The sequence below is a fragment of the Symsagittifera roscoffensis genome, chromosome 4 (assembly GCF_963678635.1).
Source record: "Symsagittifera roscoffensis chromosome 4, txSymRosc1.1, whole genome shotgun sequence".
In the NCBI taxonomy this organism is placed as follows: domain Eukaryota; kingdom Metazoa; phylum Xenacoelomorpha; order Acoela; family Convolutidae; genus Symsagittifera; species Symsagittifera roscoffensis.
The window spans coordinates 73,310,760-73,338,684 of NC_087065.1; the positions used below are offsets into that span (position 1 = coordinate 73,310,760).

At 36.7% G+C, this 27,925-nt stretch overlaps 1 protein-coding gene across 1 annotated transcript in view; it reads left to right on the forward strand.

Annotated features, from left to right (window-relative positions):
- LOC134844380 (uncharacterized) overlaps window positions 1-15,559 on the forward strand; it is a 37,831-nt gene extending 22,272 nt beyond the window's left edge. Inside the window, exons 2-3 of the mRNA XM_063861034.1 lie at window positions 10,345-10,821; window positions 14,170-15,559. Coding sequence (XP_063717104.1) covers window positions 10,428-10,821; window positions 14,170-15,359 — 1,584 coding nt within the window. The 5' untranslated portion in view covers window positions 10,345-10,427 and the 3' untranslated portion in view covers window positions 15,360-15,559. The remainder of the gene's footprint in view (window positions 1-10,344; window positions 10,822-14,169) is intronic.
- Window positions 15,560-27,925: the final 12,366 nt, after the last annotated feature.

Here is a 27,925-nt window from a genome sequence, read left to right on the forward strand (position 1 = left end):
ACAAGATTGGACAGAAACATTTAAAAAAAACGGTACATTTAGACGTAATTGGAACTTTAGGCATTACTTGTCTGTAAGTTGCTGCAAAACCTTAGAGTACAAACAAAATTATATCAAAACCGCGCATGTCCCGAGTGACACACAGCCATGATGTTTATAAAATTAAAACCTAAAAACCTCAGAAATGCGCAACTCGTAGATCAAATTCACCGGGGATGATCAGCAGTACATAGAAAAGCTGCAATTTTATTATAGGTTTGAATCGAAACTTAACGTTTTTTCAGCAACAATTCAGTTATAACAAAGTTTTTCAGTTTTCCTCCAGCTCTATTTCCCAACTCGGGTTCCAATCTACTCCCTCGTCTAAAGTAGCGTATCCGAATTTTCGCATAAACAGATGTCTTTCGAGTCGTCGTACTTTCGATTGCAATGGTCTGTCATCCCGATTTTTGAAATCTCTCAGTTGATTTCTGTATTCTTTAAGTGCCTCCTTTAAAAGACCTCCTCCTGTAAGGTTTTCTGATATTTCTTTGATTGAATGCTTTATCGGATCTCCGAATCGTTTGGGTTCTTTGTTTTTCGTTTGTCTAGAACTTCGTCTAATACCTGACTCTTCCGTACTTGATTCGTCCGAAAATCCTTGTGGTGGTTCGAAGTTTGTGTCCAATTCCGAGCTTTGTTGAGGATTTTCTCGAAGTTCATCCGCAACTCGCTGCACTCCTCTTTTTAGCAATTGGTCCGCGTACTTCTCCCATTCGGACGGTGCCAAATTGCGATTGTGAAATGTGTCAACTATATCTTCTAGAGGAGTGTGAGAATCAATGCATTTCAGTTTCGGACGCTGTTTTGCTTTCGGAGTAGAACTTGACTGAATTTTGGTATCTACTGTTTCTGATTCCGGCTTAGATGTTGCTTGCTCTTGTTCCGGGTTGGCTGCAGTCGCAGCTTGATTTATCCCCTGTTGTTTCTTGCTGCGGCCTTTCTTTTCCTTTCCGCTCTTCTCCGGCTTGTTTATGTTGTTTTCCTCTGTATTTGGTTTTGGGCCCGCCAAATTGGGTTTTGCTCTTTTGACTGCAAGATTCAAGCCTCCCCCGGCTTCTGTGTCCCTTGAAGTGACTATTGTTTGGCTCTTCTGAAAGCGCTCTATTGGATTCATTGCATCTGCGATTTTCATTTCTCCTTGAAGTTCGTCCTCCGATTCCATCTCCTCTAGTAGTTCTGGAGAACTGATTCGCTTAAATTTTTTTGTAGGTTCCGACGATGGACTTTTACTCGTGCTTCGCTGATTTTCTTGCGTCAGTACCGTTTTTGATTGGGCTATATCCGATTTCCTATAAATCGAACCGGCCGATGTCTTAATTGTTGAGTCCGTTTCTGAAGCGATTTTCCCCTTTAGTGGTCTGGTTAAGGCTTGTCCGCTTTTCCTTAGTGGATCCTTTCGAAGTATTGTCTTTGGTGGTGATTTACATTGATTTTCTACTTTGTCCTCCACAAATCCTTTCTCCCAAGAGTAGATCATTTCCTTTCGAAGATCGGGATTGAGTTGCCCTGTCTCGTCCACTAATTTCCTGATGTCGTTTTTAGCCGCGTCCCTTCTTTCGTAGTTCCAGCGGGCGTTCGCCTCCAACAATTCCTTTAGAGCTTTGGCCCTTTCTTTGTCTCGGTCCGATGTTAGCTGCTGCTTGTGCAGTGGGCTTGTATCCCTGCTCAGTTGTCCCTTGCGCACTATTTTTAGATTCTCTCTCGACTGGTCAATTCTCCGTTTCATTTGAGAGGCCGTCAGTGCTGAGCGTTCCAAGTGCTGTTTGTCTAAATAATCAGAATTATTTAAAAACCTATCCCTCACAATTTTAATTTCTGATTTTGGTAGTCTGCCGAAATGTGCTTGAAACGGGGATACTTGAATTGTTTTCTGCTTGTTCCACCGTAAATCTCTCATTATAGTGCTGAGACATAATTGATTGATTAATTATTTTCTTCGAGCATCATCACTCCCAGTCTTCTTTTTATTGTTTGAATTGCACGTTCAACCAAACCACAACCTCTGTGGTCCCCCACCGGACAGAATTTTTGCTCGATATTGAGTTCTGAACAGAATTTTTTTTAGAGTTTTTCCCTTAAAGCCTGAAAATTGGTCCAAACGAATTGATTCAGGGACTCCATGTGTGTCGATATATGATCTCAAGAATTTTACTGTGCACTTTCCACTTGTGGATTTTGTAACCTTCACTGATGGAAATTTCGAGAATCGATCTATAGCTACTAAAAGGTAGATTTTTTTTCCTTTTTGATTTTCTATAGGCCCCGCGTAGTCTAGTTGTACCTCTTGTCCCGGCTGCGTGAGCAGTGGCAGTGGTTTTGACGAATTTTTTGAAATAAGGTATTTTACATTCTTACCATATCTGGTACAGCTACGACACTCCTCTGCCAAATTCACAATGTCCTTATTCATGTGTGGCCACCACAGATATTGCGCTGCTCCCAACATAGCTTCCTGTCCTGGGTGCCCTCGATGTATTCGTTTCAGGACAGCTTGTCTTAGTTGAATTGGTACTGCTAGCCGATTATTCACCAAGATGCAGTCGTCCTGAACTGCCATCTGTGACCACAACGGATTTGTATAAGGTCCCATCAATTCGAATCCTTGTTTGTCCCCTCTCTCTACCACTCGCCTGAGGCGGTCCATCCACGTGTCTTCTGTGGTCAATTCTGCTAGTAAGTTTTTGTCGAACAGTTTTGCGAGGTTGTCCAGGGTCTCTACTTGTTGCTGCTTTTGCAGTCTCTTGCCCAGTCCCTTTGGCGGTTGAATTGAGCACACTTCCTCCTCACCCTCCGCCTCCTCTGTGGTTGTCAGGTCCACTTCTATTACATTCACCTCACTGAGTTTCCGTTCCGCCGATGCGATCGGTTTAGGCGATGTTGAACTCGATTCGTGTTCCAAGCTGTCGCTGACTTCTTGGGTATGAGCCACCAGTTCTCTATTTTCCTGAACATCGTTATCTCCGGCTTTTAACTGCCAGAATGAGAGCAGTCTTTGATCCGCTATTCTTTGTTGGTCCGGTTCCAACGACCATTTTACTCGTTGTGCATGACGTGTTTCGCTGTCGGAGCTGTCCCTATTTTTTCGGCCCCCTCGTATTATTTTTCTCGTACGTTGAACTGTCTCTGTGATCTCCTCCTCTCCCGAGAGTTCGTTAGTGTTGGAAAGTGATCGGTTCCACTTTGGGTCCATTAGGCTTTCTTCGCGCTCCTCCTTCCGCCAATCTTGTGGTGAGCTCGACCACCAGTCGTATGATCTGTTTTCATTTCCTGACATCTCGATCCTTGAGTCTGTTTTTTCTCTTTTTCTCAGTACTGGTCGTTTTTGATTTTGCAATTTTTTTAAGACTGACTGTTTGCTGGGTTGATTTGACGAAAGAGTGATTTGTTTTTGGTGAACTGTTGTGTTTAGCTGTTTTTGCAGTCGTGGAAACTGTTTTCTCTCGTTCCGGTCGAGCTTTGTTCGGTTTTGACCGTTTTGGTTGCTATAGCAACCATTACTTGATGACTGTTTCCTAGCATTCCTTCTAGAACATTCTAGAACGTTTTCGTTCCGGTTGAGCGACCTTGATGCTTTAAGCCTACTGTTCCAGCAGTCGAACGCTTCATGAAAGGAGTTTATTGTCGCTACTACGAACTTTTCGTCTAACTCTGATTCGGGCCAGGGATCATTGAAAGGATCACGCGATAAATAATCAACTATGCCCATATCCCTCCCCGGAATGTGAACTATGTTGAACTGATATGGCAGTAACCGGTCAACCCACCGGGTTAAACGTGATTGGTAGGTCTTGTTCGATTGGTTAACATCCAATGCTGTTGTAAGCGCTTTGTGGTCAGTTGCGATGGTAAATGGTTTCCCCAGAAGGTAGTGTTTATATCTATCTACTGCCCAAACAACTGCCAATAACTCCAACTCATTTGTTGAATATTTTTTTTCTTGGGCGTTTAAGTATCGGGATGCGAACGAAATTGGGACCCATAGCTCTTCATCATTTTGTTGTTCTAAAGTAGCCCCTAGCCCATCATGGCTAGCATCGCATTTAACTCGTGTTTCACGATTTGCATCGTAATAGTGTACTTTCGTAATATTTGCCACCGCCTTTTTTATAGCATTAAATACTACTGTGTGATCATCTCCCCATTCGAATTTTTTCAACGGGAGTTTCATGTTTTTTAATTTTTTCTTTTGATTTTCTTCTTTAAGAAGTGGTCTTAATCTCTCAGTCAGACTTGCTACGTTAGGTATAAATTTGGCTAAGTGATTTATGCTTCCCAAGAATGACCTTAGTTGCTTTAGAGATTTCGGCGTGTTCAAGTTTACTACCGCTTCCGTTTTAGTGATTTTTGGTCTAACCCCTTCTTCTGAGAGATGATGACCCAACCAATTCACTTCTTGTTTGATAGTTTCAATGCCAAATTTTCCGCATCCAATTTCTTTAATACTGCTTCTACTAAGTTTGCATGTTCGATTTCACTTCCCTTTGACACAATAAGTATGTCATCCAGAAAACAGAACGTGTTTTTGGCGTGGTTGATGGTTCTATCCATGGCCTTTTGAAATTCAGCTGGCATATCTGCTAGACCATAGAACCCTGTCAAGAATCTGTAAGTTCCAGTTGCTTTTCCGCCAACAATGTTAAAATTGCATTGCCTAGCTGTATCAGCAGCCAATTTTAATTGACTGTACGCATATTTCAAATCTAACACAATCTGGCTTACCCCATCAATAAATTCATCTACATTTGGCATTTGGTATTTGTTTTTGAACAATTGTCTATTGATTGGTTTTGCATCCATTGCCAATTTTATTGAGTCGTCCTTCTTTACTGTTATCACAATCGGGGCGATAAAGCAATCACTTGTACATTTATCAAGTTTTGTTATATGACCTTCTGTGAATAACTTCTCGATTTCTTTTTCGACTTTATCTTGTATGTGAATTGGGATTCTTCTCCCCTTTTCTTGAATCGGACATAGTGGGTATTTGAATTTTGAACTGACAATGTGATTTTTCGAAATGCCTTGTCTTTCAAATAAGTTTTTAAATTTAGTGAAAAATTTTTCTTTCCAACCTTCTGACTGCTCGCACATGAGCACGTCAAAGCTGGTGAGTTCTTTTGGCGCTGGTCTTTGTGTAGTCACTATTCCCACTTGTCCTTGCAGGTCTAATCCCATGATGCATCTGGTTTTTCGTTCTGATACCAGAAAGGTTGCGCCCTTTACTTCCCAGCCCGCTGACCTCAGATTGGTTTTTAGGGCTCCCAGAATACTGATCGGTTGTTTATTGTAGTCCACAAATTTGGTTTGTAAGTTCAATTTATCGGACGGTATGAATCTCACTTTGTTTGATTTTTCCATAATTTCCTTTGTCGTGACTTCCGGTGTCCACTGTTAATTGAATTATGTGATTATGTATTCGTCCCATGGCTTTTAGTGATTTTACGCGATTCAATGTTGGATCGCGAATCGAATCTATTTTCTGAACTCGTACCACTTTTCCGTCTGTTTTGTTTCTCATTTCGTTGATTCGGTCTTTCACATATTTTGAAACTCGCTCATTTTCGGGTTGGTAGGTTTGTATCGACATAACTTCAAATTCACTACATGACCCAACACCTTCACTGATCTGATCGCATTCCTCTACCGATCCTTCCGATTCTTCCGCAACTTCACTTACTTGTTGGGATCTGCACATTTTAGCGAAATGATTGGGTTTGCCACAGTGTTTACAGGTTTTCCCCATCGCTGGACAATTTTTTAGGTGTCCCTGTTCAAACGTCCTTCCACATCTATTACATGGTTTTGTTTTCGTGTTTTGATTCTTGTTATTATTCTGTCTTTTATGCGTTTCTCTTCTATTTGGAGTTTTGGTTGTCCCCTCCAAATTTCGAACTGCCATTACAGGTTCCTGTTTTACCCTCACACCCGAGGTGTAATTGCTACTTGATCCCCCTGTAGCCGCAGCATTAGTCTTCTGAAACGCCATTGTGGTTAACTTGCTATGTTCGAATTTTATAGCCCTTTTTAAAACTTCCACCGGATCTAGAGTTTCGAATGTCAACGTGTCCTGCAATGTCATGTTTTTCATTTTCGAGATGAACAGGTCTCGCACTATTTCATTTTCCAATGCTCCCAGTTCTGATCGGGCTGCTTGAGCAGTTAACGCTGCGTGGAATGATTCTAGAGATTCTCCAGATTCTTGCATTCTCGTAAATAACTTGTATCTTTCGTATGTTACACATTTTACCTTTTGAAACGAGACTTCTGCCAAATCTGTTATTTCCCTGAACGTCATTTTCGATATTTCAACGTGCGGGTTCTTTTGTAGGAATCTCTTCTTTCCCTCTGTACCCAAAGATAAAAATAATCTTGACACCAGTTTCTTTTGTACTTCGTTGTAGAAGACATTGTGTCCGACTCGTGGGCCTCTTGTCTTTCTGTCTTCGTTCTCCAATACTACTCTATCCCTTGCTAGCTTATCTCTAAGAATCCTAGCGTTCCTCGCATCTTCGTTCTCCCCATCCCTGGGCGTTTCCGGGCGTGGTGGTGGTTCCTCTAATATGTCTTTTGGTTCTTCCAAAATAATCTCTGGGTTCACATTTTCTTTGACCGTAACCGCCATGAGAAATTGTTCGAACCAAATTTTAAATTGCCACGGAGGGTCTAGATTCGCTGATGCCCAAAATACCGGAATTCCCATATCCGTTCTGTTGTCTTGAGCTGCGAATCCTGCTGGCTGCGCCATGTGATATGCCTTGCGATATCGATTGAAAACAAGTTGTAATTCAATACTGTATTTTGGATATTGAATTTAGGTTTTCTGTTTCTTTTGTTTTGGTGTTGTACTGAGAGATAGATCATTGTTAAGAACTCTGATCTCTCGCTTAATCTCAGTGTCATCACTTACGTATGACCTTGAGCATACCATAAAATAATGATTGAGCACCAAAGGTTAGCTGTACATACGTATATAAATACTGCTACTGCAGTAGCGGTATGACACGAACAATTGACTTTGATTCTCTTATAGCACTAAATACTGTGAGTTAGTTGTCTTTTTATTGCGTATGGTATTGTGAACTGGAAAAAATTTAATGTTCTTTTGTTTCTGCAAAAACAATGTGTTTTCTACAACTTCATTGTCTGCCTATATTAACATCTTGATCAAAGTATAGATGTTTTAACTATTTCATACGGCTTCAAAGAGTAACTTCATGTCTGAAAGGGTTCAACAGTAGTATTTAAACAACTGCATTTTCCTCTATACAATGTCAATATGGTAGTTTTCAATTTTTAGAATTTTCGAATACCATTCTAATTACGACTGCAATAGCTTGAATATCAAGAATCACGCAAGTATAGCCTTTTTGACATGTCTTTTTGGGTTAACTAGCAAAAAGTAGACAGGTCTTAAAGTACACATTTCTTAAAAAAGACAAATAGAACATCAACCAATTAGAATTGAGATAGAAAACAAACGTTCTAAATGTATGTTTTTCTGGCATACGTTTATTATTCTTATTTCGATTCTGATTGATCAAAATTTGTATTGTCATCTTTTTGACGAGTTTTAAATAAACGTTGTCAATCTTTTGGGACCTCATTTTGTGTTAAACTGCAATTGGAATTCTGAAACTAAGATATACACTCAATGCTAATTTTTGCTAAGATATACACTCAATGTAAAAGTTTTGCTTTTAATTCAAACACCAAAACAAAACTTTATCACAAGATTGGACAGAAACATTTAAAAAAACGGTACATTTAGACGTAATTGGAACTTCAGGCATTACTTGTCTGTAAGTTGCTGCAAAACTTTAGAGTACAAACAAAATTATATCAAAACCGCGCATGTCCCGAGTGACACACAGCCATGATGTTTATAAAATTAAAACCTAAAAACCTCAGAAATGCGCAACTCGTAGATCAAATTCACCGGGGATGATCAGCAGTACATAGAAAAGCTGCAATTTTATTATAGGTTTGAATCGAAACTTAACGTTTTTTCAGCAACAATTCAGTTATAACAAAGTTTTAGTTAAGGTTTATTAACCGTTAGTTATTGAGGTTTCCATGTGTATTTGCTGCTGTTAGATCAATAGTATCAATATTTGTTTGCTTTTTTCGTATGCTTTTTTCCATGTCGGAGAAGCATCGCTGAAGCATTCTAAAGAACTGCTTGAGATTTATACAAAAAACCCAATTTTGCATTCGAATTTTTTTTTTCGTAGATTGTATGTTCGAGCACAGAAGCAAGTTTGCAATCAAAAATGAATAAGAAAATGTTTACTTCAAATTCGTTCTTTTTTGCTATGGAAAACTACATATCATAGAATTTTCATACATTGGATTGTAAGACAAGCCTTTTTTATTAATTTTTTTTTGATGCCAATGTTGTTCTGAAGGAAGCAAAACTTTGAACAATATGTTTCATTTGAGCTTTAAACCAATTTAAGATAATTTTCGAAAAAAAATCGACTGAAAAAATGCTTGTTATACAATTTTCTTTTTGACAAGCATTTTGCATTTTTTCTACAGACTCCGCTTTTGAAACTGTATGATAGAAACTTTTTGTATGGACGTCAAAAAAACCCATACAAAAATTGCTTGGATGCCGTTTAATTTCTTCAATGATGTTCAAATATTGAAGCAATTAAAAACAATTTTTTGCCCTAATTGGGTATTGTTTTGGGGCCTAAAATTTCAAAAAACTGTCAGGTATGAATTTTCAATGTAAAAAATGTAGCCGTTTGAGAGCTGCTAACATTTCAAACTTGCAATAATTAAAACGAACTTTGGTGGTGTTTTATAATTCAACATAAAACAAGCATTCTGCAATCAAAAAATCTATTTACGCTGATAGACTAGTCTCGTCTTTAATAGGTCCAATTATACAATTCAAAGTTTGCTGAACTAAAACTTTTCCAGAAGGGCCGTTGACACGAAAATTGAGAAGCTGGAAGCATCAAAATGGTCATATTGCATGACTTTTTTGAGAATTGACAATAATGAATAAAACTCTACGTTATCACCATCAGGCTTATAACAGACTATAGCTAAATGCTTATCTGGTACTCTTCGATATAATTTCTCAAATCTACTGTTATCCTTATGGATATTATAGTAAAACATCCATTAATGATGATATAGATTACGTGCTATAACTACCAGTTGGAAACTCATACCTATTATAGACATAGCTTACATTGATAAACATATAGAAGTCTGATGATTAAATAAGTATCTATTTATACGTATTGACATATGTACTGGTTCCTATAAAGCACTGTCTCGAATGATTAGAGGTCAGTGTCAGCCACACTTAAACGTAGAGAACTAAATTTAAGTTGATATTAGAATTTGTCTTACTCTCAGCCAGCATACAGATTATCTTCAATGATTAGTTTATATCTCACCAATCAGATGAGGGTATAACATCTACGTTCATGGAGACGTTTTTTATTCGCTGATCTTTTCAAAATTTCCTACAATTTTACTTCAATTGCAGACATTTTTCGACTTTCGCAAAAATTTGCTTAGCGCAAAAAAAATACATATTTTTCCTGCAATTTTTGGTCAAATTAAAAGTTTTTTTTTCATTTGGTGTAGGTAATTATTCAACCCTGCTCAATAAATTCCCGATCATAATGGCAGGTTTTCCATCCCATACATTTCAATCAGCTTCATTAGCGGATTAGATTTGAAACATTGAGTTGAATTGAAATGTGCGTAGAATGTTTAAGCATGTTTTTCGACTACTTATGCGGCTATCGCCTCTAATTTTCAAACTACAGCAACCGAAATTTGGTATGTTTAGGCTTTGCCGCAATTATAAAAGCCGGTCCAGGTTATGAGTTTTTGGTAGCGGAATTATCATCAGTACGACATTGTGAAACTCCAAAAATAAGTCGCGGACCTCGACCCGGGAAACTGAATTGAAGAAAAATAGCTAGTCCAAATAATCTGTTAAACTATGTGAAACGTATCATTTTGTGAGCAAAGTTGCGAAACATATTAGGAACAAAGAAAGAATGGTTGATAGCAATGAGTTATATTTCCAACAAAAAGTGTATTAAAAATGAAGTTAAAAACTACTGTTTATAATTTATTTATTGAAAATAACTTTGATCGTTCAAAAAATGGGAAAATTGTAATCAAATATTTTTGATTGCAATTTTCCCATTCACTCAAATATTTTTGAATTTTCCAGAAAATGAAATTAAAAATCAAAGATAGTTGATTATTACCCATGGAATTTTGTTGAAAGTTCCACCGGAATTATTTTAGCGTAAACTTTTTCAGGCACGTTAGTAGGAAATCGGAGCTATCGGAGCTTTACCCTGACACAATCAATCTTTTTATTATTCCCGAACGGAGAGTTGATTATGGCTTATAGAGAAGCGTATCAAATAGAGAATTGCAACATCGTGGCATTATACAGAAAAAGTGGAAAACCTATCAACGAATTAAAAGCAATAGACGGCGTCAAAGATGTGTACACAGAAAAGGATACGACATCAGTACACTGCTTGCTTGTGGTCACGGCAGAAAGCAAAGAAGTTTGTGAACAAGTAATCAGTGCAGCTAAACGAACAATATCTTCGTATAATACATCGCTTAACAAAATTTTCATTGAAAGTACTCAGAAAAACTATCCGAGTATAATCCAACTGAAGGAAGTTGACAATGAAGAAATCATAGATATGTCAAGCAAAAGCCTTAAGCCTCTTTTTTGTGTGAAGAAAATTGGGTTTGACTCTCCAATTGTTGATAAAAATGGTAAGTAACCGTTTCACTTTCAATTGGAAATCTATTATAGGAAATTGTCGCTGCCATTTTAGTTTGATTCATCCCACATGTTAGAAGAGGCAGTAAGACAGTGCCGAAGTACAACAGTGCCGAAAAAGTAAAATAAATGCTGTTCAACAGTGCCGACAATTATTTTGAATACTGTTTCTACTAATCCCTAATCATTGGCAACATAATTAGTTCAAATCGACGGACGTCGAAAAGTCAAAAATGACCGTTTTAATTGATGCCGCATGTTAAAGAAACAAATTTTCCCCAAGCGCGGCGTCATAATTTTTATGAATCAACCATTAGCTCAGTAAATTGTCAAAATGTTTTTTCACATTTGCTTCAAAACAAAATAGTATTCAAGCAAATTACCTTTATTTGCAAACAGAACTCAAAAAGTCCAAATGACCTCAGTTTTCGGTACTAGTGAAAACATTTTCAATTTTGACACTGTTGTACTTCTGCACTGTTGAACGCCCCCGGTAGAAGAGTTTCGGCCCATTTTTGAATGAAAGTGACGAAATGTTTGTGCTGGGGATTTTTTCTTTTTGAAAAACATTGATGCCCAAAAACATAATTAAAAAGACATTTCACCTGCAAGTATTTGTTCGAACGTTATTGGCCTCGTTAAAAGAAATAGTTACAATGAACAGGGGAGCCCCTGATGCACGAAGGAACGAATGAGCGAAAATTTTATCAGCCAATCAGAGGCTAGTATTCCTAAACGCGAAAGAATTAGGCAATACTTTCCTTCAGTTTTGGAGACTTTCATTGGTTGATAACTTTCGCGCATTCGGTCCTTCGCGCATAAAAGTAGCTCTCATAATAAACACGCAATGTGTTTCTTCCTATTAAAGTGTAAGCTGCAAAATAAATCAATCTAAATTGAATTGACGCAGGAAATTTGCTCTCAATTATACTGTGTTGATTAATATTATCTATAAAAAGCGCACAAAACTTAAAATTAAAAACGCGTTTTTCTAGTGTTTTAAACGCGATTTGAAGCTAAACAAAATGATAAAGGCAAAACTTGCGGACATTTTAAGCAGAAAAAATATATTGTTTTTTTTTCGAATTTCGGGCACCAAAATTCTTCAGTCAATCAAAAACTACGCTGAATCTATTGGGTCAATTGTTCACAAACTTTAAGAAGGGTATAATCTCCAAGAAAACGTAGAAATTATTTTATTTTTGTTTTTAGACATAAAATGTCAGTTTTAATAGAGAAAGTACCAATTTTTTAATTGAAAGCAATTTTAAAACGTTATGCTCACACTTTTAGAGATAATATCTTCATTAAATTTTGTTGCTTTGTATAAGAGGCTCACTTTGATATAAATTTTGTGAGCAATTGACCCAAAAAATTCAGCCGAGTTTTTGATTAACTGAAAAAAAATTCAAAATAATCAATTTTTAGGGCCCGAATTTGGCAAAACAAATTATATCATTTTAACTCTGCAAAATTTTTGAGCAAAATTTGTCGCCATCGTTTTTTGTCTTAAATCAACTCAATTTGAAAAAATGCGTTTTAATTTCAAACTTTTTTGCGTTTTGTGTCCACACAGCGTACAAGGGCACAAAAATGAAAAAAAAACTAGCACATTTTTTTGTCATTTTTTTTTAAAGTAGGTGTACCAATCAGGGCTATATTCCTTATAGATGATTCAAAAATTCAAAATGTCGACCGATAAAAATTTAAAATGTCGATCGAGAAATTCAAAATGTCGATTTTTCAATTTCTGCAATAATGCATACGACGGAGATTACAGACAGCAGAATTGTTTACTAAAAAATTGAGCCGATATTAGGAAAGCTCTTACCAGAGCAATTCAATTCTCTCGCTGAGAAGTTATCACATGAACATTTTAAAGTTCATTTATTCGCCAAATAGTTCGCTCCGCCGACAAACTTGGTTATATTGTCAACCAAATTGGTGTTTCATTGCGATCAGTTTGGCTGGTGATCAAAAATATATCCATTTTGTTGAGATTGCTCAAAATGAGCCTTGATAATGAAAATATGAGATCCTTATCCGAAGTGTAATTTCGTTCCCTAGCGGTGGCGGATCTGGAATTTTTGTGAGGTGGGGTGAGGGCGGGTTCTCAAAAAAAATTTGAAGCAATTTTCGATCTTATGGTTTTAAGATCGAGAAAGTTGATTTTCCGAGCTCTCCCAAAACTCAATAAAAATTCAATTTTGACCAAATATTCTGCGAATAAAAAAAAACAAATGAGGTGTTTTTGGCATTTGTTGGTAAGTGTTGATAAAAAAACTTGTTTTTTTTTCGAAGCGTGCTACCGCCTCAAAACGCCCATAGAAACAGTTTTGAGTGGGCCAGCAAAAACTGGATGTCCTAAAAAGTACCAAATTGACGAACTTTGGGTTTCCAGCGAATAGAATGTCTGAAAAGAAAAAAATCCCCTTACTTTAAAAATGAGTGTTAAAAAATGTGTTCAAAATGTGTTAAGCGAAATTGAGTCAACTACTTTTACTGAATAAATTCTAGTGTTTTCGGTGCTTTTACTTCTAATCCTGTGGTTTTTGGTCAACATGATAAACAGTTGCAGCATTTTTTTGAACGCCTGTTTTGTTTTCTCATCGTCAAAATTTTCGATTTTTTCATTGCCACCATTTTTTATTTTTTTTATTTTCCTCATTGTAAAAATTTTGGATTTTTTTTATTTTTCTCATTGTCAGCGTTTTGGGTTTTTCTATTTTTCTCATTATCAAAATTTTCAGTTTTTCGATTTTTCTCATCGTTAACCTTTTCAACCGATGCTGTTCAGCCGACGTTGGTCACAAAATTGAGAGTACTTAGCCCGCTGATCCTAAAAAAACTAAGATAAAAATTGAAGCATAAATCACTCATTAATTATGACTCATAAAGCTCTCATTGGAGCATAAAGCTCTCATAATTGAAGCATGGGGCATTAAGTCACTTGGAGCGCAAGCAGCATCATGCGTGCGTTTTGAGAACGGGTAGATAAACTCGAGAAATAGTCAAAAGGGGGGAAACTGGAAAGAGCCATTTTTTAAACGTCTTAGAGGTTTCTGGCATCTGCCAACTCTGATTTATAAAAACAAAAAGGTTATGAGAAATATTTGACTAGCTCCTTGTGAGTATTCATCTAAGAGTACCGGATGAAAGAGCAAATGTTCAAAAATAATTTGCAGGAAATAATTTTTTCGTTATTTCTTTAAAAAACCTGAGATATACACCCACGAAGAAAAACATGGATCCAAGATCCGTATTTGATTATTTAGAATATTTAATTAGCGTTCAGTTTTGCGATTTGTCGCTTATTTTGGAAATCAAAATTTGGTAATTAGGCGCAGGTAGAGAGAAGCAGCTTTTGCCGACGGAAAACTCAAGATATTCTGAGTTGAATCACGAAGAAACTCTGAAGGCAAAAGTTAGGAATCGACTTGAAGAAGTTGAGCTCGACGAATCGTGGTTCGAATTTGAAATTGGAAGACTAGTTTTCAGTGCTGTTGACGACATAACAACTGCAGCACCTTGGATTGATCGGGAAAAGTTGAAGCAATTCGGCGAAAACTATTTAAGAAGCATGAATCTGACTCATCGTTTTCGTTACAACCTAAATTTATGTCATTTTGACGCCATGAAGAGTAAATTGTCTAAAATTGGATTCGAGTTGCTGAATCCAAAAAGCCCCGAAAGTTTTACAGCGACGCTCATGGTCTATAATTATTTTAAAGGAGGTGAGTATCTGCGCGAACAGTTTACAGTTGAACTTATTCTAGATGAAAATGATTTGGACGATCCACGAATGACTTCCGAAAAACGAAACGAGGTTCGGAAATTGCTAACAGCAAAAAAAGTTGGAGACATTTTCGAAAACACGGACAGATCGAAACTGATTATAGAGTACTTAAAGTTGAAACACTTACTTGACCCAGAAAATAATCTGCATATAGGTGCTGAAAACGCCTATGACTTGTTGGAAGATGTTATGCATGGAATCATACATGAGCAAAATGAAATGTCAACACCAATCTTGACAAGCCCTCCAGAAAAGGGGGATGAATATCTGAAAAAAGACCGTCCCCGTGTTTTTAGGGTGAAAACGAGTCCTCAAGTTAAGCTATTATTCTCAACACTTAGCGACCGCGTGTTGGACGTTTCGATACTTTTGAAGTGGCTCGACAAGAACGAACTCGGTCTAGAGACGGAAATCAGGGAAACTATTAACAGAAGATGTGACAGTATTGAAACGATTAAGATGCCAAGGGGTTACTTGACCCGCTGTCAAGGAGAGAAGATTTATTCTGACTCGTACCATTACGCAAAGCTTGTCAAAATATCAGGCGTTTCTTTGATTTTGAAGGCCAATTTATTCAAAGTGAGAAACGTCAAGTCTGCAAGCAAACAGATGGATGTTGAATCGTTTCAACTAACTTTCAAAATAGAAGATCCTTTGAATGTCGATCGAGTGTTTCAGAGTGACGAAATATCCGAAGCTTTCCGAGAAATTCACAAGATGATTAACTTCGCTTAAGTATATTACGAGTCGACGCATCTCACCAAAATAGGATTTAGTACCCTGGTCATCAAACTGGTTTACACATTATTCTTTCTAGCTATTTTTGTAAAATATATGAATACAACTCATACGTTACACTTTTGTGGAACTCATCTCAATTATTCCATTTGATTTTTAAATTAAAGATCAACAATTATTATTTATAAAGATTGAAGAACATATATGCTAATGGTGGTTTTTTTTCTTACTAATTTCGACAATTGACATTTCAATCAAAAAGTTGACAATTGACATTTCAATCAAAAAAGCAATGTTTTCTGGTAAGACTCTGGGGGTTCGGACCTTGCTTGGCTGTTATCTGGGCAATTTTTTGTGCTTTCAAGATTTTATGAATGATGCTGAAAGCGTAAACACGAATTATTCATGGGTAGCAAAATATCTCGCACTAAAATCTCTTCCAAATCGAGTTGATTACCAAATTCAGTTCGACTCGATTTTAACACTTAGTCTTTCAACATTCGAACAAAACAGAATATTTATGCTTGGGGTGGTTTTTTGTTTAGTAAATTTCGGCGATCGAAATAATGGTTTCAACAAACAATTTTTGTTACACAAACGAAGATATCGACTCCCAAAGATATCAATTTCAAAAAGATATTTTACCTCCAATCATTTTTGCAAAGTTCTGGGAGTTTGAATATTGCCAATTTGGCCATGCTCTGGAATAAGTTATGCGCGCTTTGAAGATTTTATTCGTAGTGCTGAAAGCGTAAGCTAACTATTTATGCGTGACAAGTTATCACGCACAGTAAAATCGTTCCGAATTAAATTAAAGTTAGCTAGGCTAGTCGATTGTATTAGTTTCGTAACTTGAAAATTCACATTTGATCTTTGATATTACCCAAATTTGATAGTTTTCATAGTATTTATTTTCCCAAAAACTAATTGTTAAGGATTAAGGGGCAGTCGGAACATTCAAGATTTTGCCTTGATATACGAGTAGTCTTGTTCTTTGGCTATGGTTATTTATAGACGAAAAACATCTAGTTTACCAAAAAGTTCTTTGCGAACATAATAGAGACCACTTACTGGACAGTAGAAACATTTAAAAGTTTGTTGAAGCTTAACTCTTTTTCACTTCTATTTCGTTGCTTGATCCAGAAAATCGCTGATATAAATACGAAAAAGGACCAACAACATTGAAGGTGTGCTTAAACACGTTTTATTTATGATAGGCAAAATTGTAGAAAAATACTGATCAAAAATAAAACTGAAAAAAGTCGGAACAAAAAGTTTTCATTCTATTTTCAAATGTTAACATTCAGTTAAAATTATTTTGATTGTATAACAAGTTTAGCCTGAAAGTTAGCCTAGGAATGGTTCGGTTTGTGCTCAATCTGTTTGATTTGAAATATATGAGAACTTTGTGATCAGCATTATTCCATAAACATGAAAACGCAGATTTTCTGTTCCCACTTTTCTATTTTTTTCTGATTTTGTTTCCAGAAACAGTAAACATGGATAGCAAAATTTCAGCCTTCGACATTTGCAATCTGAATGAATATACGGATGCCAACCCGAGTGGGCGAAGCAGCTATCACACAAAATTTCAAACCAACTGTTGAACCAAATGAGCATCTTTTAACCAATCAACCTGTCTAAAACTAAGCCGCCTGCCTGCCCGGGTTGACCAAAAGTGTTTATCATACAATTTCCATATATGGAAAACTTCTTGTCATACATTTCCATACTTACAAAAAATTGTATAAAATCTCTATTATAAACTTTTTTCCGAAATTTCCCGTATATGAAAATTGTATGACAAGAAAATTGTCATTTTTTTCAATAAAACAAAAACTTTGGTTTTTCATCACCAGACTGTTTTATTAGAATCAAATAGCCGCAGAATCTTTTTCATTCATTTTTCGAAACTGTATGAAAATTGTATGACAAGCATTTTTCCATACACTTGATGTATCGAATTGTATGAGAACCATATTCGGTATAGGGAGGTCAACCCGGGTGTATAATGTGACAAAATTTTCATAGTATGCATTTGAAATAAGTTTTTAGTCTGTTAAGCGGTAAAATTGCCTAGTTTGACTTTCAGACGTAGATAGTGCAGTGAGACAAGAATTACGTTTTTGTAGTTTTTGTACAAGTTTATTTGGCTGACTCAGATACAAATGTCGAAAGCAATTAGCTTATTTTTCAAGAAACTCAGATAAGCTTCATAATTTTATTTTCGAGCTAATTTTGTTTCGTTTAAAAGTTGACATGTTTGAATCATCTAGCAATGAAAAAATGTTCGAACAAGAATGAAATATAAGTGATCTGAATATAAAATTAACTTCAACCAAGCATAACAATTTATTCCTCATTTTCTTCGAAGGTCCTTTACGAGGCCAAAACTGTGTATTTTGTAAATTGTAGACGGAATCCGCAATAAGGTTGCTCTCTTTGATCTTTTTTTGATCTTGTGTTTCCTTTGATTTGCTGACAAAGTTTTTATATGTAAGAGAACATTTCGAGTGATAGAGTGACCTACATACTAAAAACTGTGAGCCTATCCAGTGCACAGCTTGACCTCGTAACGACGGAATAACCATCTTTTCTAGCTATTTTTTTCATTTATTAGCAAAACAGTCCATGTTTTGTAAGAACAGCAGATTTATAATAACAGCCGAGATTTATTATTACGAAAATTTTTGGTTCTACTGATTCCGTCATCAAGCAGAGTTCACCAGAGATTCTTTGAGTTTTATGTAACGCGTTGAGAGTACCTGGAAAAAATGGCACATTAGTCGGAAAAAATTTAAGTTATCAATTTCCCATTTCTCTTGTTTTTCTACAACGAGTGTCAAACTAGTTTTCGGGTTATTTTCGGCGGTGGGCTTATGATTAAAAAACCATCACATTCGGGGAGGATTTTTTCACTCCTCGGGGGCATCTAGCTCTCAATCAAGTCTCCAATTAGGGCACATTTATCACAAGGCGTTTGTAAAGTTTATGCTGAGTGCGTAAGTGGCTATTTCACCGCCTCTCAATCAAAAGGTAGGTGGTTCGAGGCCCTCTAGGATCAAAACTCGTTGTTTCTGAAAACAAAGTACACTAAATAGCTCAAAAAAAGGAAACAAAGTGCAAAGTGGCATGTAATTGTTAAGCATGGGCCTTGCAATCGTTCTTAAAAAAAGTTAATTAACTTGTAAGTTGGTCCTTTTACCGCATAAAAATATGTTAAATTAAAAGCTGAACATAATTTTATGCAAACATCAACTTCCAATGAGGAACGATTCACGGCTTCAAAACTATTTAAAAAAATATTCATACTTCTGAGTTTCTAACAATTTATTGCATTTTTTTCAAGTAAATATTTTTTAGTGCCAGTTTTCTCGCATTTTTAGTTTCTTCGTTGTTAAATAAATTTTGTATCTGCAAAAAAAAATGCCAAGGAATGCATTGGTATCCAATTCAGGCTGGAACTATTCCAACTACTCCAATGATTCCTTACGCAAGCACACAAAACTTCTTGACGTTCCGATGTTTCAAATACAAAGTAAGCTGCCTCGAACAACGGTTAGCAGATCGACTTATCAATTCGGAGAATCTTCATCCATTGTTAGAGGAGAATTGCAATCACATTTTAACTTTGACGAATTTTGGTGAAAACATTAATGACGGCTGCTGAGAGCATTTTTGGCATTTTACAAAAAAAACGTTGCGACTAAAAAAATAAAGTTTTTAGGAGCTTAAAGGAAACTCAAAAAAGTGAGTTGAGTGAAAGCAGTCCAACAAAAAGTCGACAAAAAAATTTGAGATTTTATGTAATTGCAATATGCTTGTAGATTACCCTCCCTGTAGAAGTTACTTCCATACCTGCCACAAAACCACCTTTTTTCGTAAATGAAACCGAAGCTTTTGTGACTATAGACACCTTTTTGGCTTTGCCGTGGATCTTCTTTTGTTTTTTTTTCCTTTGATCGTTCCGAAAAAGTTTTAACATGTTTAAAAACTTTGTCTCTGGAGTCCAGGAACATACAGAAACAAAAATAGGTGTCTATCGAGTGCACAGTTTGGCCTCGTAAGGTTATAGTGACGCTTTTTAGATAAATATTCGGACTTCAGAAAAAAATGTCCCAAGATTTGACAAACTGCAACAAATTAAAACTTGTATAAATACGCAATAGCGGCAACTCGCAAATGCGACAAAACTCCTGTATATAGCTTAAATATTCCTGTAAACAGCAATGTATTCGCAAGAATATATAAAAAAAATTGATTAATAGGTGTAAAAATTGCCTCTAGAAGCAGATAGTGTTACGCAGTGAATGAGGAAAAATATAAAGTTTGCTGATAAAAACTCTAAAACAAATTAAGATAGGGTTAATTACTTGACCGCACTTTCTAAGGGTTATGTCCGCAAATAAATTACTAAAATAAATTGCATGACCCATTTAACTATTGGAACAGTATATTCAGGATTTTCATTGATTATGATTAGCTTCAAGACCAAAATACAAAATTTTCCTTCTTAACCATTATAAGTGATTATAATCTAATTTTTTCTCAATATAACCGAATACTTTTTGTTCAAAAAATACATAAACATCAATTTATATTGTAGATGGGAAACATCTACCCTACTTTTTAGAACCAGAACAAACATTTTTATCCCCGTTTTCACCACCAACATTCGACCTTCGCCCATATTTTCACACTTCTCCAAAGCCACGTCCCCCTCCAAAACAACCACCAAAAAATAAAAAATATAATCCATTTTTGGATTTAGGCAATTAAAACTGAACGCTTGTGAATTAAAAAGAGACTGGCAATGAGAAACCAAAATATTCAACTGTTATCCATGAAACTTCCATGCGGGCTGTCTATGTTATCTTTCTTTTGAGAATCAGATATTGTCATTAGTTCTTTTTTAGAGTTTTGGCTACCTCCGAGTCGAGGCAAACTCTCTGTGTTTCGCCAGCATTATTGTATGAATTTTGGTATGTTTGGACCGTCTAGACCAAAACTTGTTCTATTCAGACCGTATTGACCAAATTTGGGCATGTTTTCATTTTCTCGACCAAAAAAGTGCTCGACCTTGCTCAACCCAAGCAAGATACGTTTAGACCATTTTGACCGAAAAAAACGTGCTCAATTTTGCTTGACTCCAGCGAGATAGAGCAAGGTTCAATTGTTAAAGTTCTCTAACAAATTACGGCAAGCTTCAATTTTCATTAACATGAGTTATCCAAAATTATACGATATAAACTATGCTTTTCGTGTGAATAAGTCGGATGGAAACATTAGACTTATATGTATTTTAATGCTTTCAACTGGTAAAAGTTTGTTTGAGCTAATCTTTTTCATCTTACGCAAGCTCTGGTTTTCACTTTGAGTAAAAAAAATTACCAAGTTGGTTTAAGCTTTAATTCTTGACTTTGTCTTACCGCTGGATGATTGTGCTCAAGGTATGTTCCGACCATTCTAGAGGTATGCTTCGACCGTGCTCGAGGTTTTTTTTGGCTGAGCTCGACCAAATTTGATATGTTTTGACCAAGCTGGCGGTAAGTTTCGACCGTGATTGAGGTATGCTTCGAAGGTGCTCGTGCTCAAGCTAGATTTAGAGTTACTGCTCGACACAAAACCATGTCTCGGCTATTATTTTTCGGTTTAGCACTGAGCTTGTGCCCAACTTTGTAAGAGAAACGTAAGGTGATGTTCTTTTCAAAAGACTAACTTGTAACTGAATAAAAATGTGAAATGCAATCAGAGCTGAAACATTGCAACTTTTGGTCAAAACTGACAAAAAGTGCCAAAAAACGCTTTTGTCGACCATTTTTTAAAGTCAACTAAATTTATTTTCTGAGCTTTCCAAGAACACAAGCGTTAAAACGACCCTGTTTTGGCCAATTTATTTTTTAAAAAAAATTTATTAGATCTCCTGCGGCGCAAAAAGTTTGGCCAAAACAGGGTTGTTTTAATGCTTGTGGTTTATGAGAGCTTTGGGAAAATTAATTTACCCGACTCAGAAAAATGGTCGATAGAACTTTCAAAAATGTTTTGAAAATCTGCCCCTGCTGAAAATACAGATATGAATATTCCAGAAGTTAGAGTTTTTGTGTTTATAAATATTTTAATAACCAAATAATTAAAAAATAAATTTTACGACGAATTTGCTTACTTTTTTCCAGCTCCCTCTGTTGATCAGCTCTAACTTGGTATCTTCAGGTACTGTGTTATTTTGTCACTGATGCATTATTCTTGGCATCGATAGTTTGCACTGTGACCCATTACCAGGCCAAATTGTGCGCTGCATAGGCGCACAATTTATTGTGTGTAGTTTTCTGGATTCCACAGACAAGTCATTAAACAAGTTAAAGTTTTGTCGGAACGGTCGAAGAAAACAAAAGATGAAAGTAAAATTAAAAAGAGCGTTCTTTCTGCGGAATTCGCTTAAAATTCACGAAATACATAGATTGGTCTCGTAATAACGTTTTTTTTTGTAATATACAGACAGTGAGACACAACTTCGGTTTGCTTATACTGTGGAAACCGAAATTAGATACTTTCATACTGTGTGTAGACAAAAAAAATCCGGTTGGACCCGTACAAACTCAGGGGTTGGGAACAAAACTGTTTCTTTTTGTTTTTATTTGCTAAGATAAACATAAAATTATAAAAAAGACTCTCTTTTCTCAACCACCTAAATTATAAAGTAAAAAGTTTCCAGCCATAACAAAAAGTTATGTTTTTGTTGTGTAATGTTGTGTGAAAATGTTGACTCTAACTTACATGGCTAATATCAGCAAATTCAGGTTATCTGCGTAGTAACTGCCAGTTACACCCTGGATTTTTTTTGACAGAAAAACCTTGGCTATTGTTTTTCGGATGAAATACAGAATTTCAAAAAAATGTTTTTGGATTTTCATTTATGAAAAAATGCATATCATACACAATTCCATATTTTGGAAAAAATGCCTATCATACACAATTTCGTGGTACAACAAAATTCCTTTTTTCACAAAATTTTTGTAAAAAAAGGATGACAGAAAATTTGCTATTAAATTCCAGAATTCCAGAAAAATTCATAATAGCGAAAAAGTGATCATTTTATTTTTTTTCATTTAGTTTTTTCACACAATGAAAATGTAAGATGGCATTTTTGTCAACCCGGGCAACCCGAATTAGCTTTAAAGGAGTTTCAGATGCTACTAAATTAACAGTCAACGCAACAACTATGCATCTAAAACTGACTGGAAAGCTTTCTGGACTGTGGTTGGTTTGTTGGCTTTCTGGACTGTCTATTGTCGATAGTTTGATTAAGCAAGTATTACAGAATCAGAGTTACCTCGTAGATCTTTAGCAGGCTCTCTCCCTAAAAAGAGACCCAACAAGCCGGCTGAAATCAACTCTTATCGGTTATGCTCATTGGCGAGTTCAAGCGTAAGTGACCCCAAATTTATGGTGACATTGCAGTAGTTTTGGCACAACTACTGTTCCCGCCACTTTGACGCACGTGTCGGAAACATTATAGACAACAATAGAAACATATCAAAAGTCAATTGCCAACTGAAAAAAGTCAAGTCTCAACTAAATCAATTAAAACCAATTCCCAAGAAGACAATTTGAATTACTTGAGCATATAAATCCCTTATTCTTTCAGATAAGCAGCCTTTTTATGTTTGGGTTTTATTTCACATGTTTCAGGTAGACCCACTGCCTACCCAAGGGACACTACGAAGTTGGAATGTTTCGGAAACGCGATCGACATTAGCCCAACAACCGATGGCTTGCCAAAAAGCAACTCGACAGCCTTCTACAGCGACTACGAAGAAACCCCACCATGGAAGCCATGTATTAAGAAACGATCGACACGGATCTTCAGAGAGTATTCATCATCAAAGTAGACGACCACCCGGACAACGAGACCGGAAAATGGTATTTTCCTCTCCACCCAGTAACAAGCCTAGAAAAGTACGCCGAGTACCAAACTCCTCCAGCATCTTCAAAGGAGCTTCTCTCAACTGCACCCTTCTAACTAGACCGAACCTCCTCACAAACCTCACCGGAAATGTCATGAAATTTCGTGAAGACCAGATTGAATTCTCAGAATACATCGAGGCAATGTTCATGCAAGTCTTCGTTAAGCCTCAAGATCAGCCCTACCTACGAATTTTATGGAAAGACGATCACCACAAGCCTGTCACCTACCAGTACACTCGTCACATCTTCGGTGCAGGCAAAATAAACTATGTGGCCTGCTACGCTACCCGACAATGTGCCAGAAACATTGCTGACGAATTCCCCAGCTTGGTGACAAATCTCAAAAAAGAATATATACATGGACGACCTCTTCAAAGCCGTATCAACGCCTCGCAAAGCCACCAAATTGATGAAAGACCTTCAAACAATGTTCAGCCGTGGATGTTTCAACCTGAAAAAGTGGACATCCAACTCTAAAGAGTTCCTAAGTCCATCGCGGAGAACGATATAGGAAATAGCGATAGCCTCACATCAGTTGAAAGACCTCTTGAAGAAGTTTAAGTAGTCAAATAAAAGCTCGACTAAGACGTACGTCAAGTGGAAGCCAAGAAATTTCAGACGACCGACTAAAAGGGTTCCACACAACGCAAACTACTGAAGTGTGCTTCTTAATTTTTTGACCCACTTGGAATAAACATGCCATTGACGATACGACTTTGTACTTGCCTGGACTACTCGACCCCAATCGGACAAATCCCTCAACCTAGAAGGATCTCAACGAATGGATTGAGGAACCAGTTCAACGACATTTGCCTGCCACGGAATTCTTTTAGCACAGGAAAAAGTTTTCTCGACATGCAGCTTCTTATCTTCAACGACTACTCGGAGCTTGCCCTTGCATAAGTTGCTTCCTTCAGGATCACCTACGCCGACAATGGAGTGGAAGTAAGTTCATTATCGGAAAAGCAAGAGTAGTCCCCCTCAATAGAATGAAAATACCAAACTTGGAACTATAAGCTGCGACAAATGGAGCCAAACTTGCACGATTTGTCAAAGGACAGCACGACATCAAGATTGACAGCACAATTCTCTGGACAGACAATTGAACCGTCTTACATTGGATCAATTCTCCGAATCAGCTCCACCTGATTTTTATCTTCATCTTAGACTCGTCATCGCAACAAAATTGGAGATTTGTACCCAGCAAAGTCAACCCCGCCGACGATGCAACACGTGGATACACGCATGCGACATGACAGCCGATTCTCGATGGATCAAAAGACCAACCTCTGTTGCAAAATCTGCATCAGGTTGGCCCGCACAAATAAAATTACAGCCTTCGACAGAGTTTCTAACGAACAACAGCCAAAATCAGCTGAAAGCAACCTTAACAGTGATTGATTACAGCCGATTCAGTACATGGACTCGATCTCTAAAAATGACAGCGTTTGTCAACCTCTTTGTATAGAACCTCAAATCGAAAGAACACCGCCAGCTCACACTTTAGGACTAGCCAATGCGCTTGCTTCCTTTGTGAAGAGATGCCAAATCAACCGTTTCCCTAAAGAAATTGACAGCCTTTGGAAAAAGACTTCAGCACGCAGTCGATTACCAATTTTTCGACGAACATGACTTTCTGCGAACCAAAGGACGACTCAGCAAAGCAACAATTCTTCTCTCCAGTGGCCACCCTGTAATCATTGACGCAGAACAACAACCCATTCTCCTCTTTCTGCAGCATATTCACGACAGCAACGGACAATGTGGTTTAGAATTTAGCATGATGCAACAGGACTTCTGGATTCTCGACTCAAGGAAAATTCTGAAAAGAATATCTGGCATTGCATACCATGCCGAAGACACGCCAGGAACCAATTAGGCATCTTTATGGGACCAACTTCATGGGACAGTCGCCGACTTCATTGGACCCTTCGCAACGACGATCAATGGAATTTTTTCCAAAAGACATGTTTTGGTCTTCACGTGCCTAGCTACTCGAGCAGTTTATACTGAAACCTGCCACTCTATCAACATTGACTGCTCTCTTCAAGCCCTCCCACGCTTCATCGCCCGACGTGAAAAATCCAGCCAAATTCAATCAGACAACGGAAAATGTTTCGTTGGTGCCAACAACAAATTCGAGAAACTTCTGCAGCATCTTCAAGAGTCGAAACAATTCAAACAGCAGAACGAACTTCTTGGGTTGAAATGGAAATTTAACCCACCCGTCGCACCACACTTTGGAGGATCTCGCAGTGCAGAGTTACGCGAGATTATAGCATGTGGAGAGTTACGCGAGATTGTGGCCAAAAGTGGGTGAAATGTGCGCGAGTTAAATTGGAAATTGGGGAGTTTACGAAGTAAAGCACACAAAAAGGTCAATTTTTATCTTAATTCATTACTAGGTATTAATTCATTACAATGTATAGAATTTTTACTGCCTATTTGTTTTAATTTTTTGTTTTAAGTATAAATTTTACTTCTTTTTGAAAAGTTACGAAAAATAGTAGAGATTATTCGTTTGAAAATTTTATAAAAGTTTTAATTTTTAAATTTGAGTGCTTTTCAGAAAATATTAGTGAAACCTAAAAAAAGTTGGTAAAACACACATTTAAAAAACGATGTGTGTCAAAAAATATTTAATAATTAGAAAACAGTTTAATTCATACTTGAGGTAAGTTAGTTTTAATTGTGGTTGACTGCATAATAAGTTGTGCAAGCACGCTAAAGATGTTAATATTTCAAAGAAGTTCATTTTTTAAAGGGTTAGTGAATTTACAAAATGAGAACCAGGAGAGGGCGGGGAGGAGGGAGTGTTCATCAACGTAGGAGCCGCGTTGGATTTTGGGTTCGCTATTATTATAAGAAGTTTAGAGGATCAGTGGGAGGTTTTGAAACAAAAAGTCGGAAGTGTAAGTGTGTCGACGGTGTAGGGTATTTGCGTTTCATTAGTATGCATTGTGCACGGGTGGGAGCATTACAGATAGATGATATCGATGTTTCTGATGGTGAGGCTGATTATCTTTGTATGATCTGGCGGTCAGTTTTTTGAATTTGATATTAGTGTTGGATGACGTCGTCGAGGTCATGTTCGATTTGGTTGTCGGTCATAAGAGTTGAGGTATGGTGTGAGGAGACAAAATTTATCGTCGTATGAACTAAGTTGTGTTACGTTGTGACTATATTCTGATCAATATGAGAGGGCGGTATTCGAGACACATATTTGTCTGGAAAGTGGGCCTAAGAAATAAACTTTTTTTAAATTAAAAAATGGTGTTCGTTGGTAACATCGTTTGTATACAAAGACATAGACTGACGAGACTTTTTTTGGTTCAAGTATAATACCAAAGCATGTTTGCTTGGTAATCAATGAATATTGAGCAATATCCAGAGAGGAGAAATCCTGCATAAGTATTTTTTTTTTACCTTTGCTAGTACTAGTGATTGCAGTATCAGTATTCTTTCTAATTCGCATAGATGATCTGGTGTTTCGAGTTTTGAGAGATACATTTCTTGAAAAAATTTACTTTTTGTGTAATCAAGTTTTATGTAAAGATGTATGTTATATTGGATTGACCCAAAACATGTGTGATTCAATGTTGATAGATCTTTTAAACCTATACTTTCTTTAGTTGCCGAGGAAGTTTCCCTCCGATTTGTCCGTTGTCTCTTTTTAGTTTAACGGGTTCATAATTTTATCGTCTTTGTTCTGATTTGTAGCGTGTTTGGAATTTATGAATTTTTCGGTTTCAATATTTATATATATTTTTTCCATATTCAGCAAAGATTTCGGAATAATGGGTTTTAAGTAGTGGTTTCTAATATTTACTTGCAAATTGTTTCTGGGTAGATTTGAAAACGTGTTAATTTGTTTTCGATTCGATTTTTTTTCCTATATAGATCTCTTGGTTGAAGGTTTTGTCGATGTGGGTGTAGTTCATATTATGGTTTTGATTTTATGAAGAATTTGTGTAAAATTCAACCATTCGTGCTTGAATTTTAGAATATCTGAAGGTAGTACATGTGTCTTCAGGAAGCCAAATAACGGTTGCCTGGGTGCGTATTGTGGGTTCGCAAAATCTTTGATCATTGTAACAAGGTAAGCGGTTGCCTTGATATATTACAATGTCGTCTTCTAAATCTCCTGTGGGCTGAATTTGTTGGAGTTGTATTTCCCAATCAAAAAACATTATTTTTCGACAACCAATGCTTTTCGTGGTAGCTTTACAGTTTGATTGGTCATTTAAACAAAAATGAATTATCCAATTTATTCGTGTAGATAACAAGTTTAACTACCATGTGGGCCATGAATGGGGTATTTTTTGTCGAGTTGTGTATGGCCCTCTTTTTTTCTAGTTGATGTTGATGTGTTAAGTCAGGAAAGAAGTGAAACGAGTCAAAAATTATTTTAATCGGGTCCTGCCTTTCTTTTTAAAAAAATTTAAATGGATTAGCTCTTGTTTAAGAATTTTGGAAGTGAGATGTAGCAATCGTTCAAATTTATTTTGACCATATGAATCCTGATCTAGTCTTAATCAGTTTCCATTTGATACTTGTGAAGAATGTACTTCCTTTCCAGAAAAGTTTCCTGTGAAATT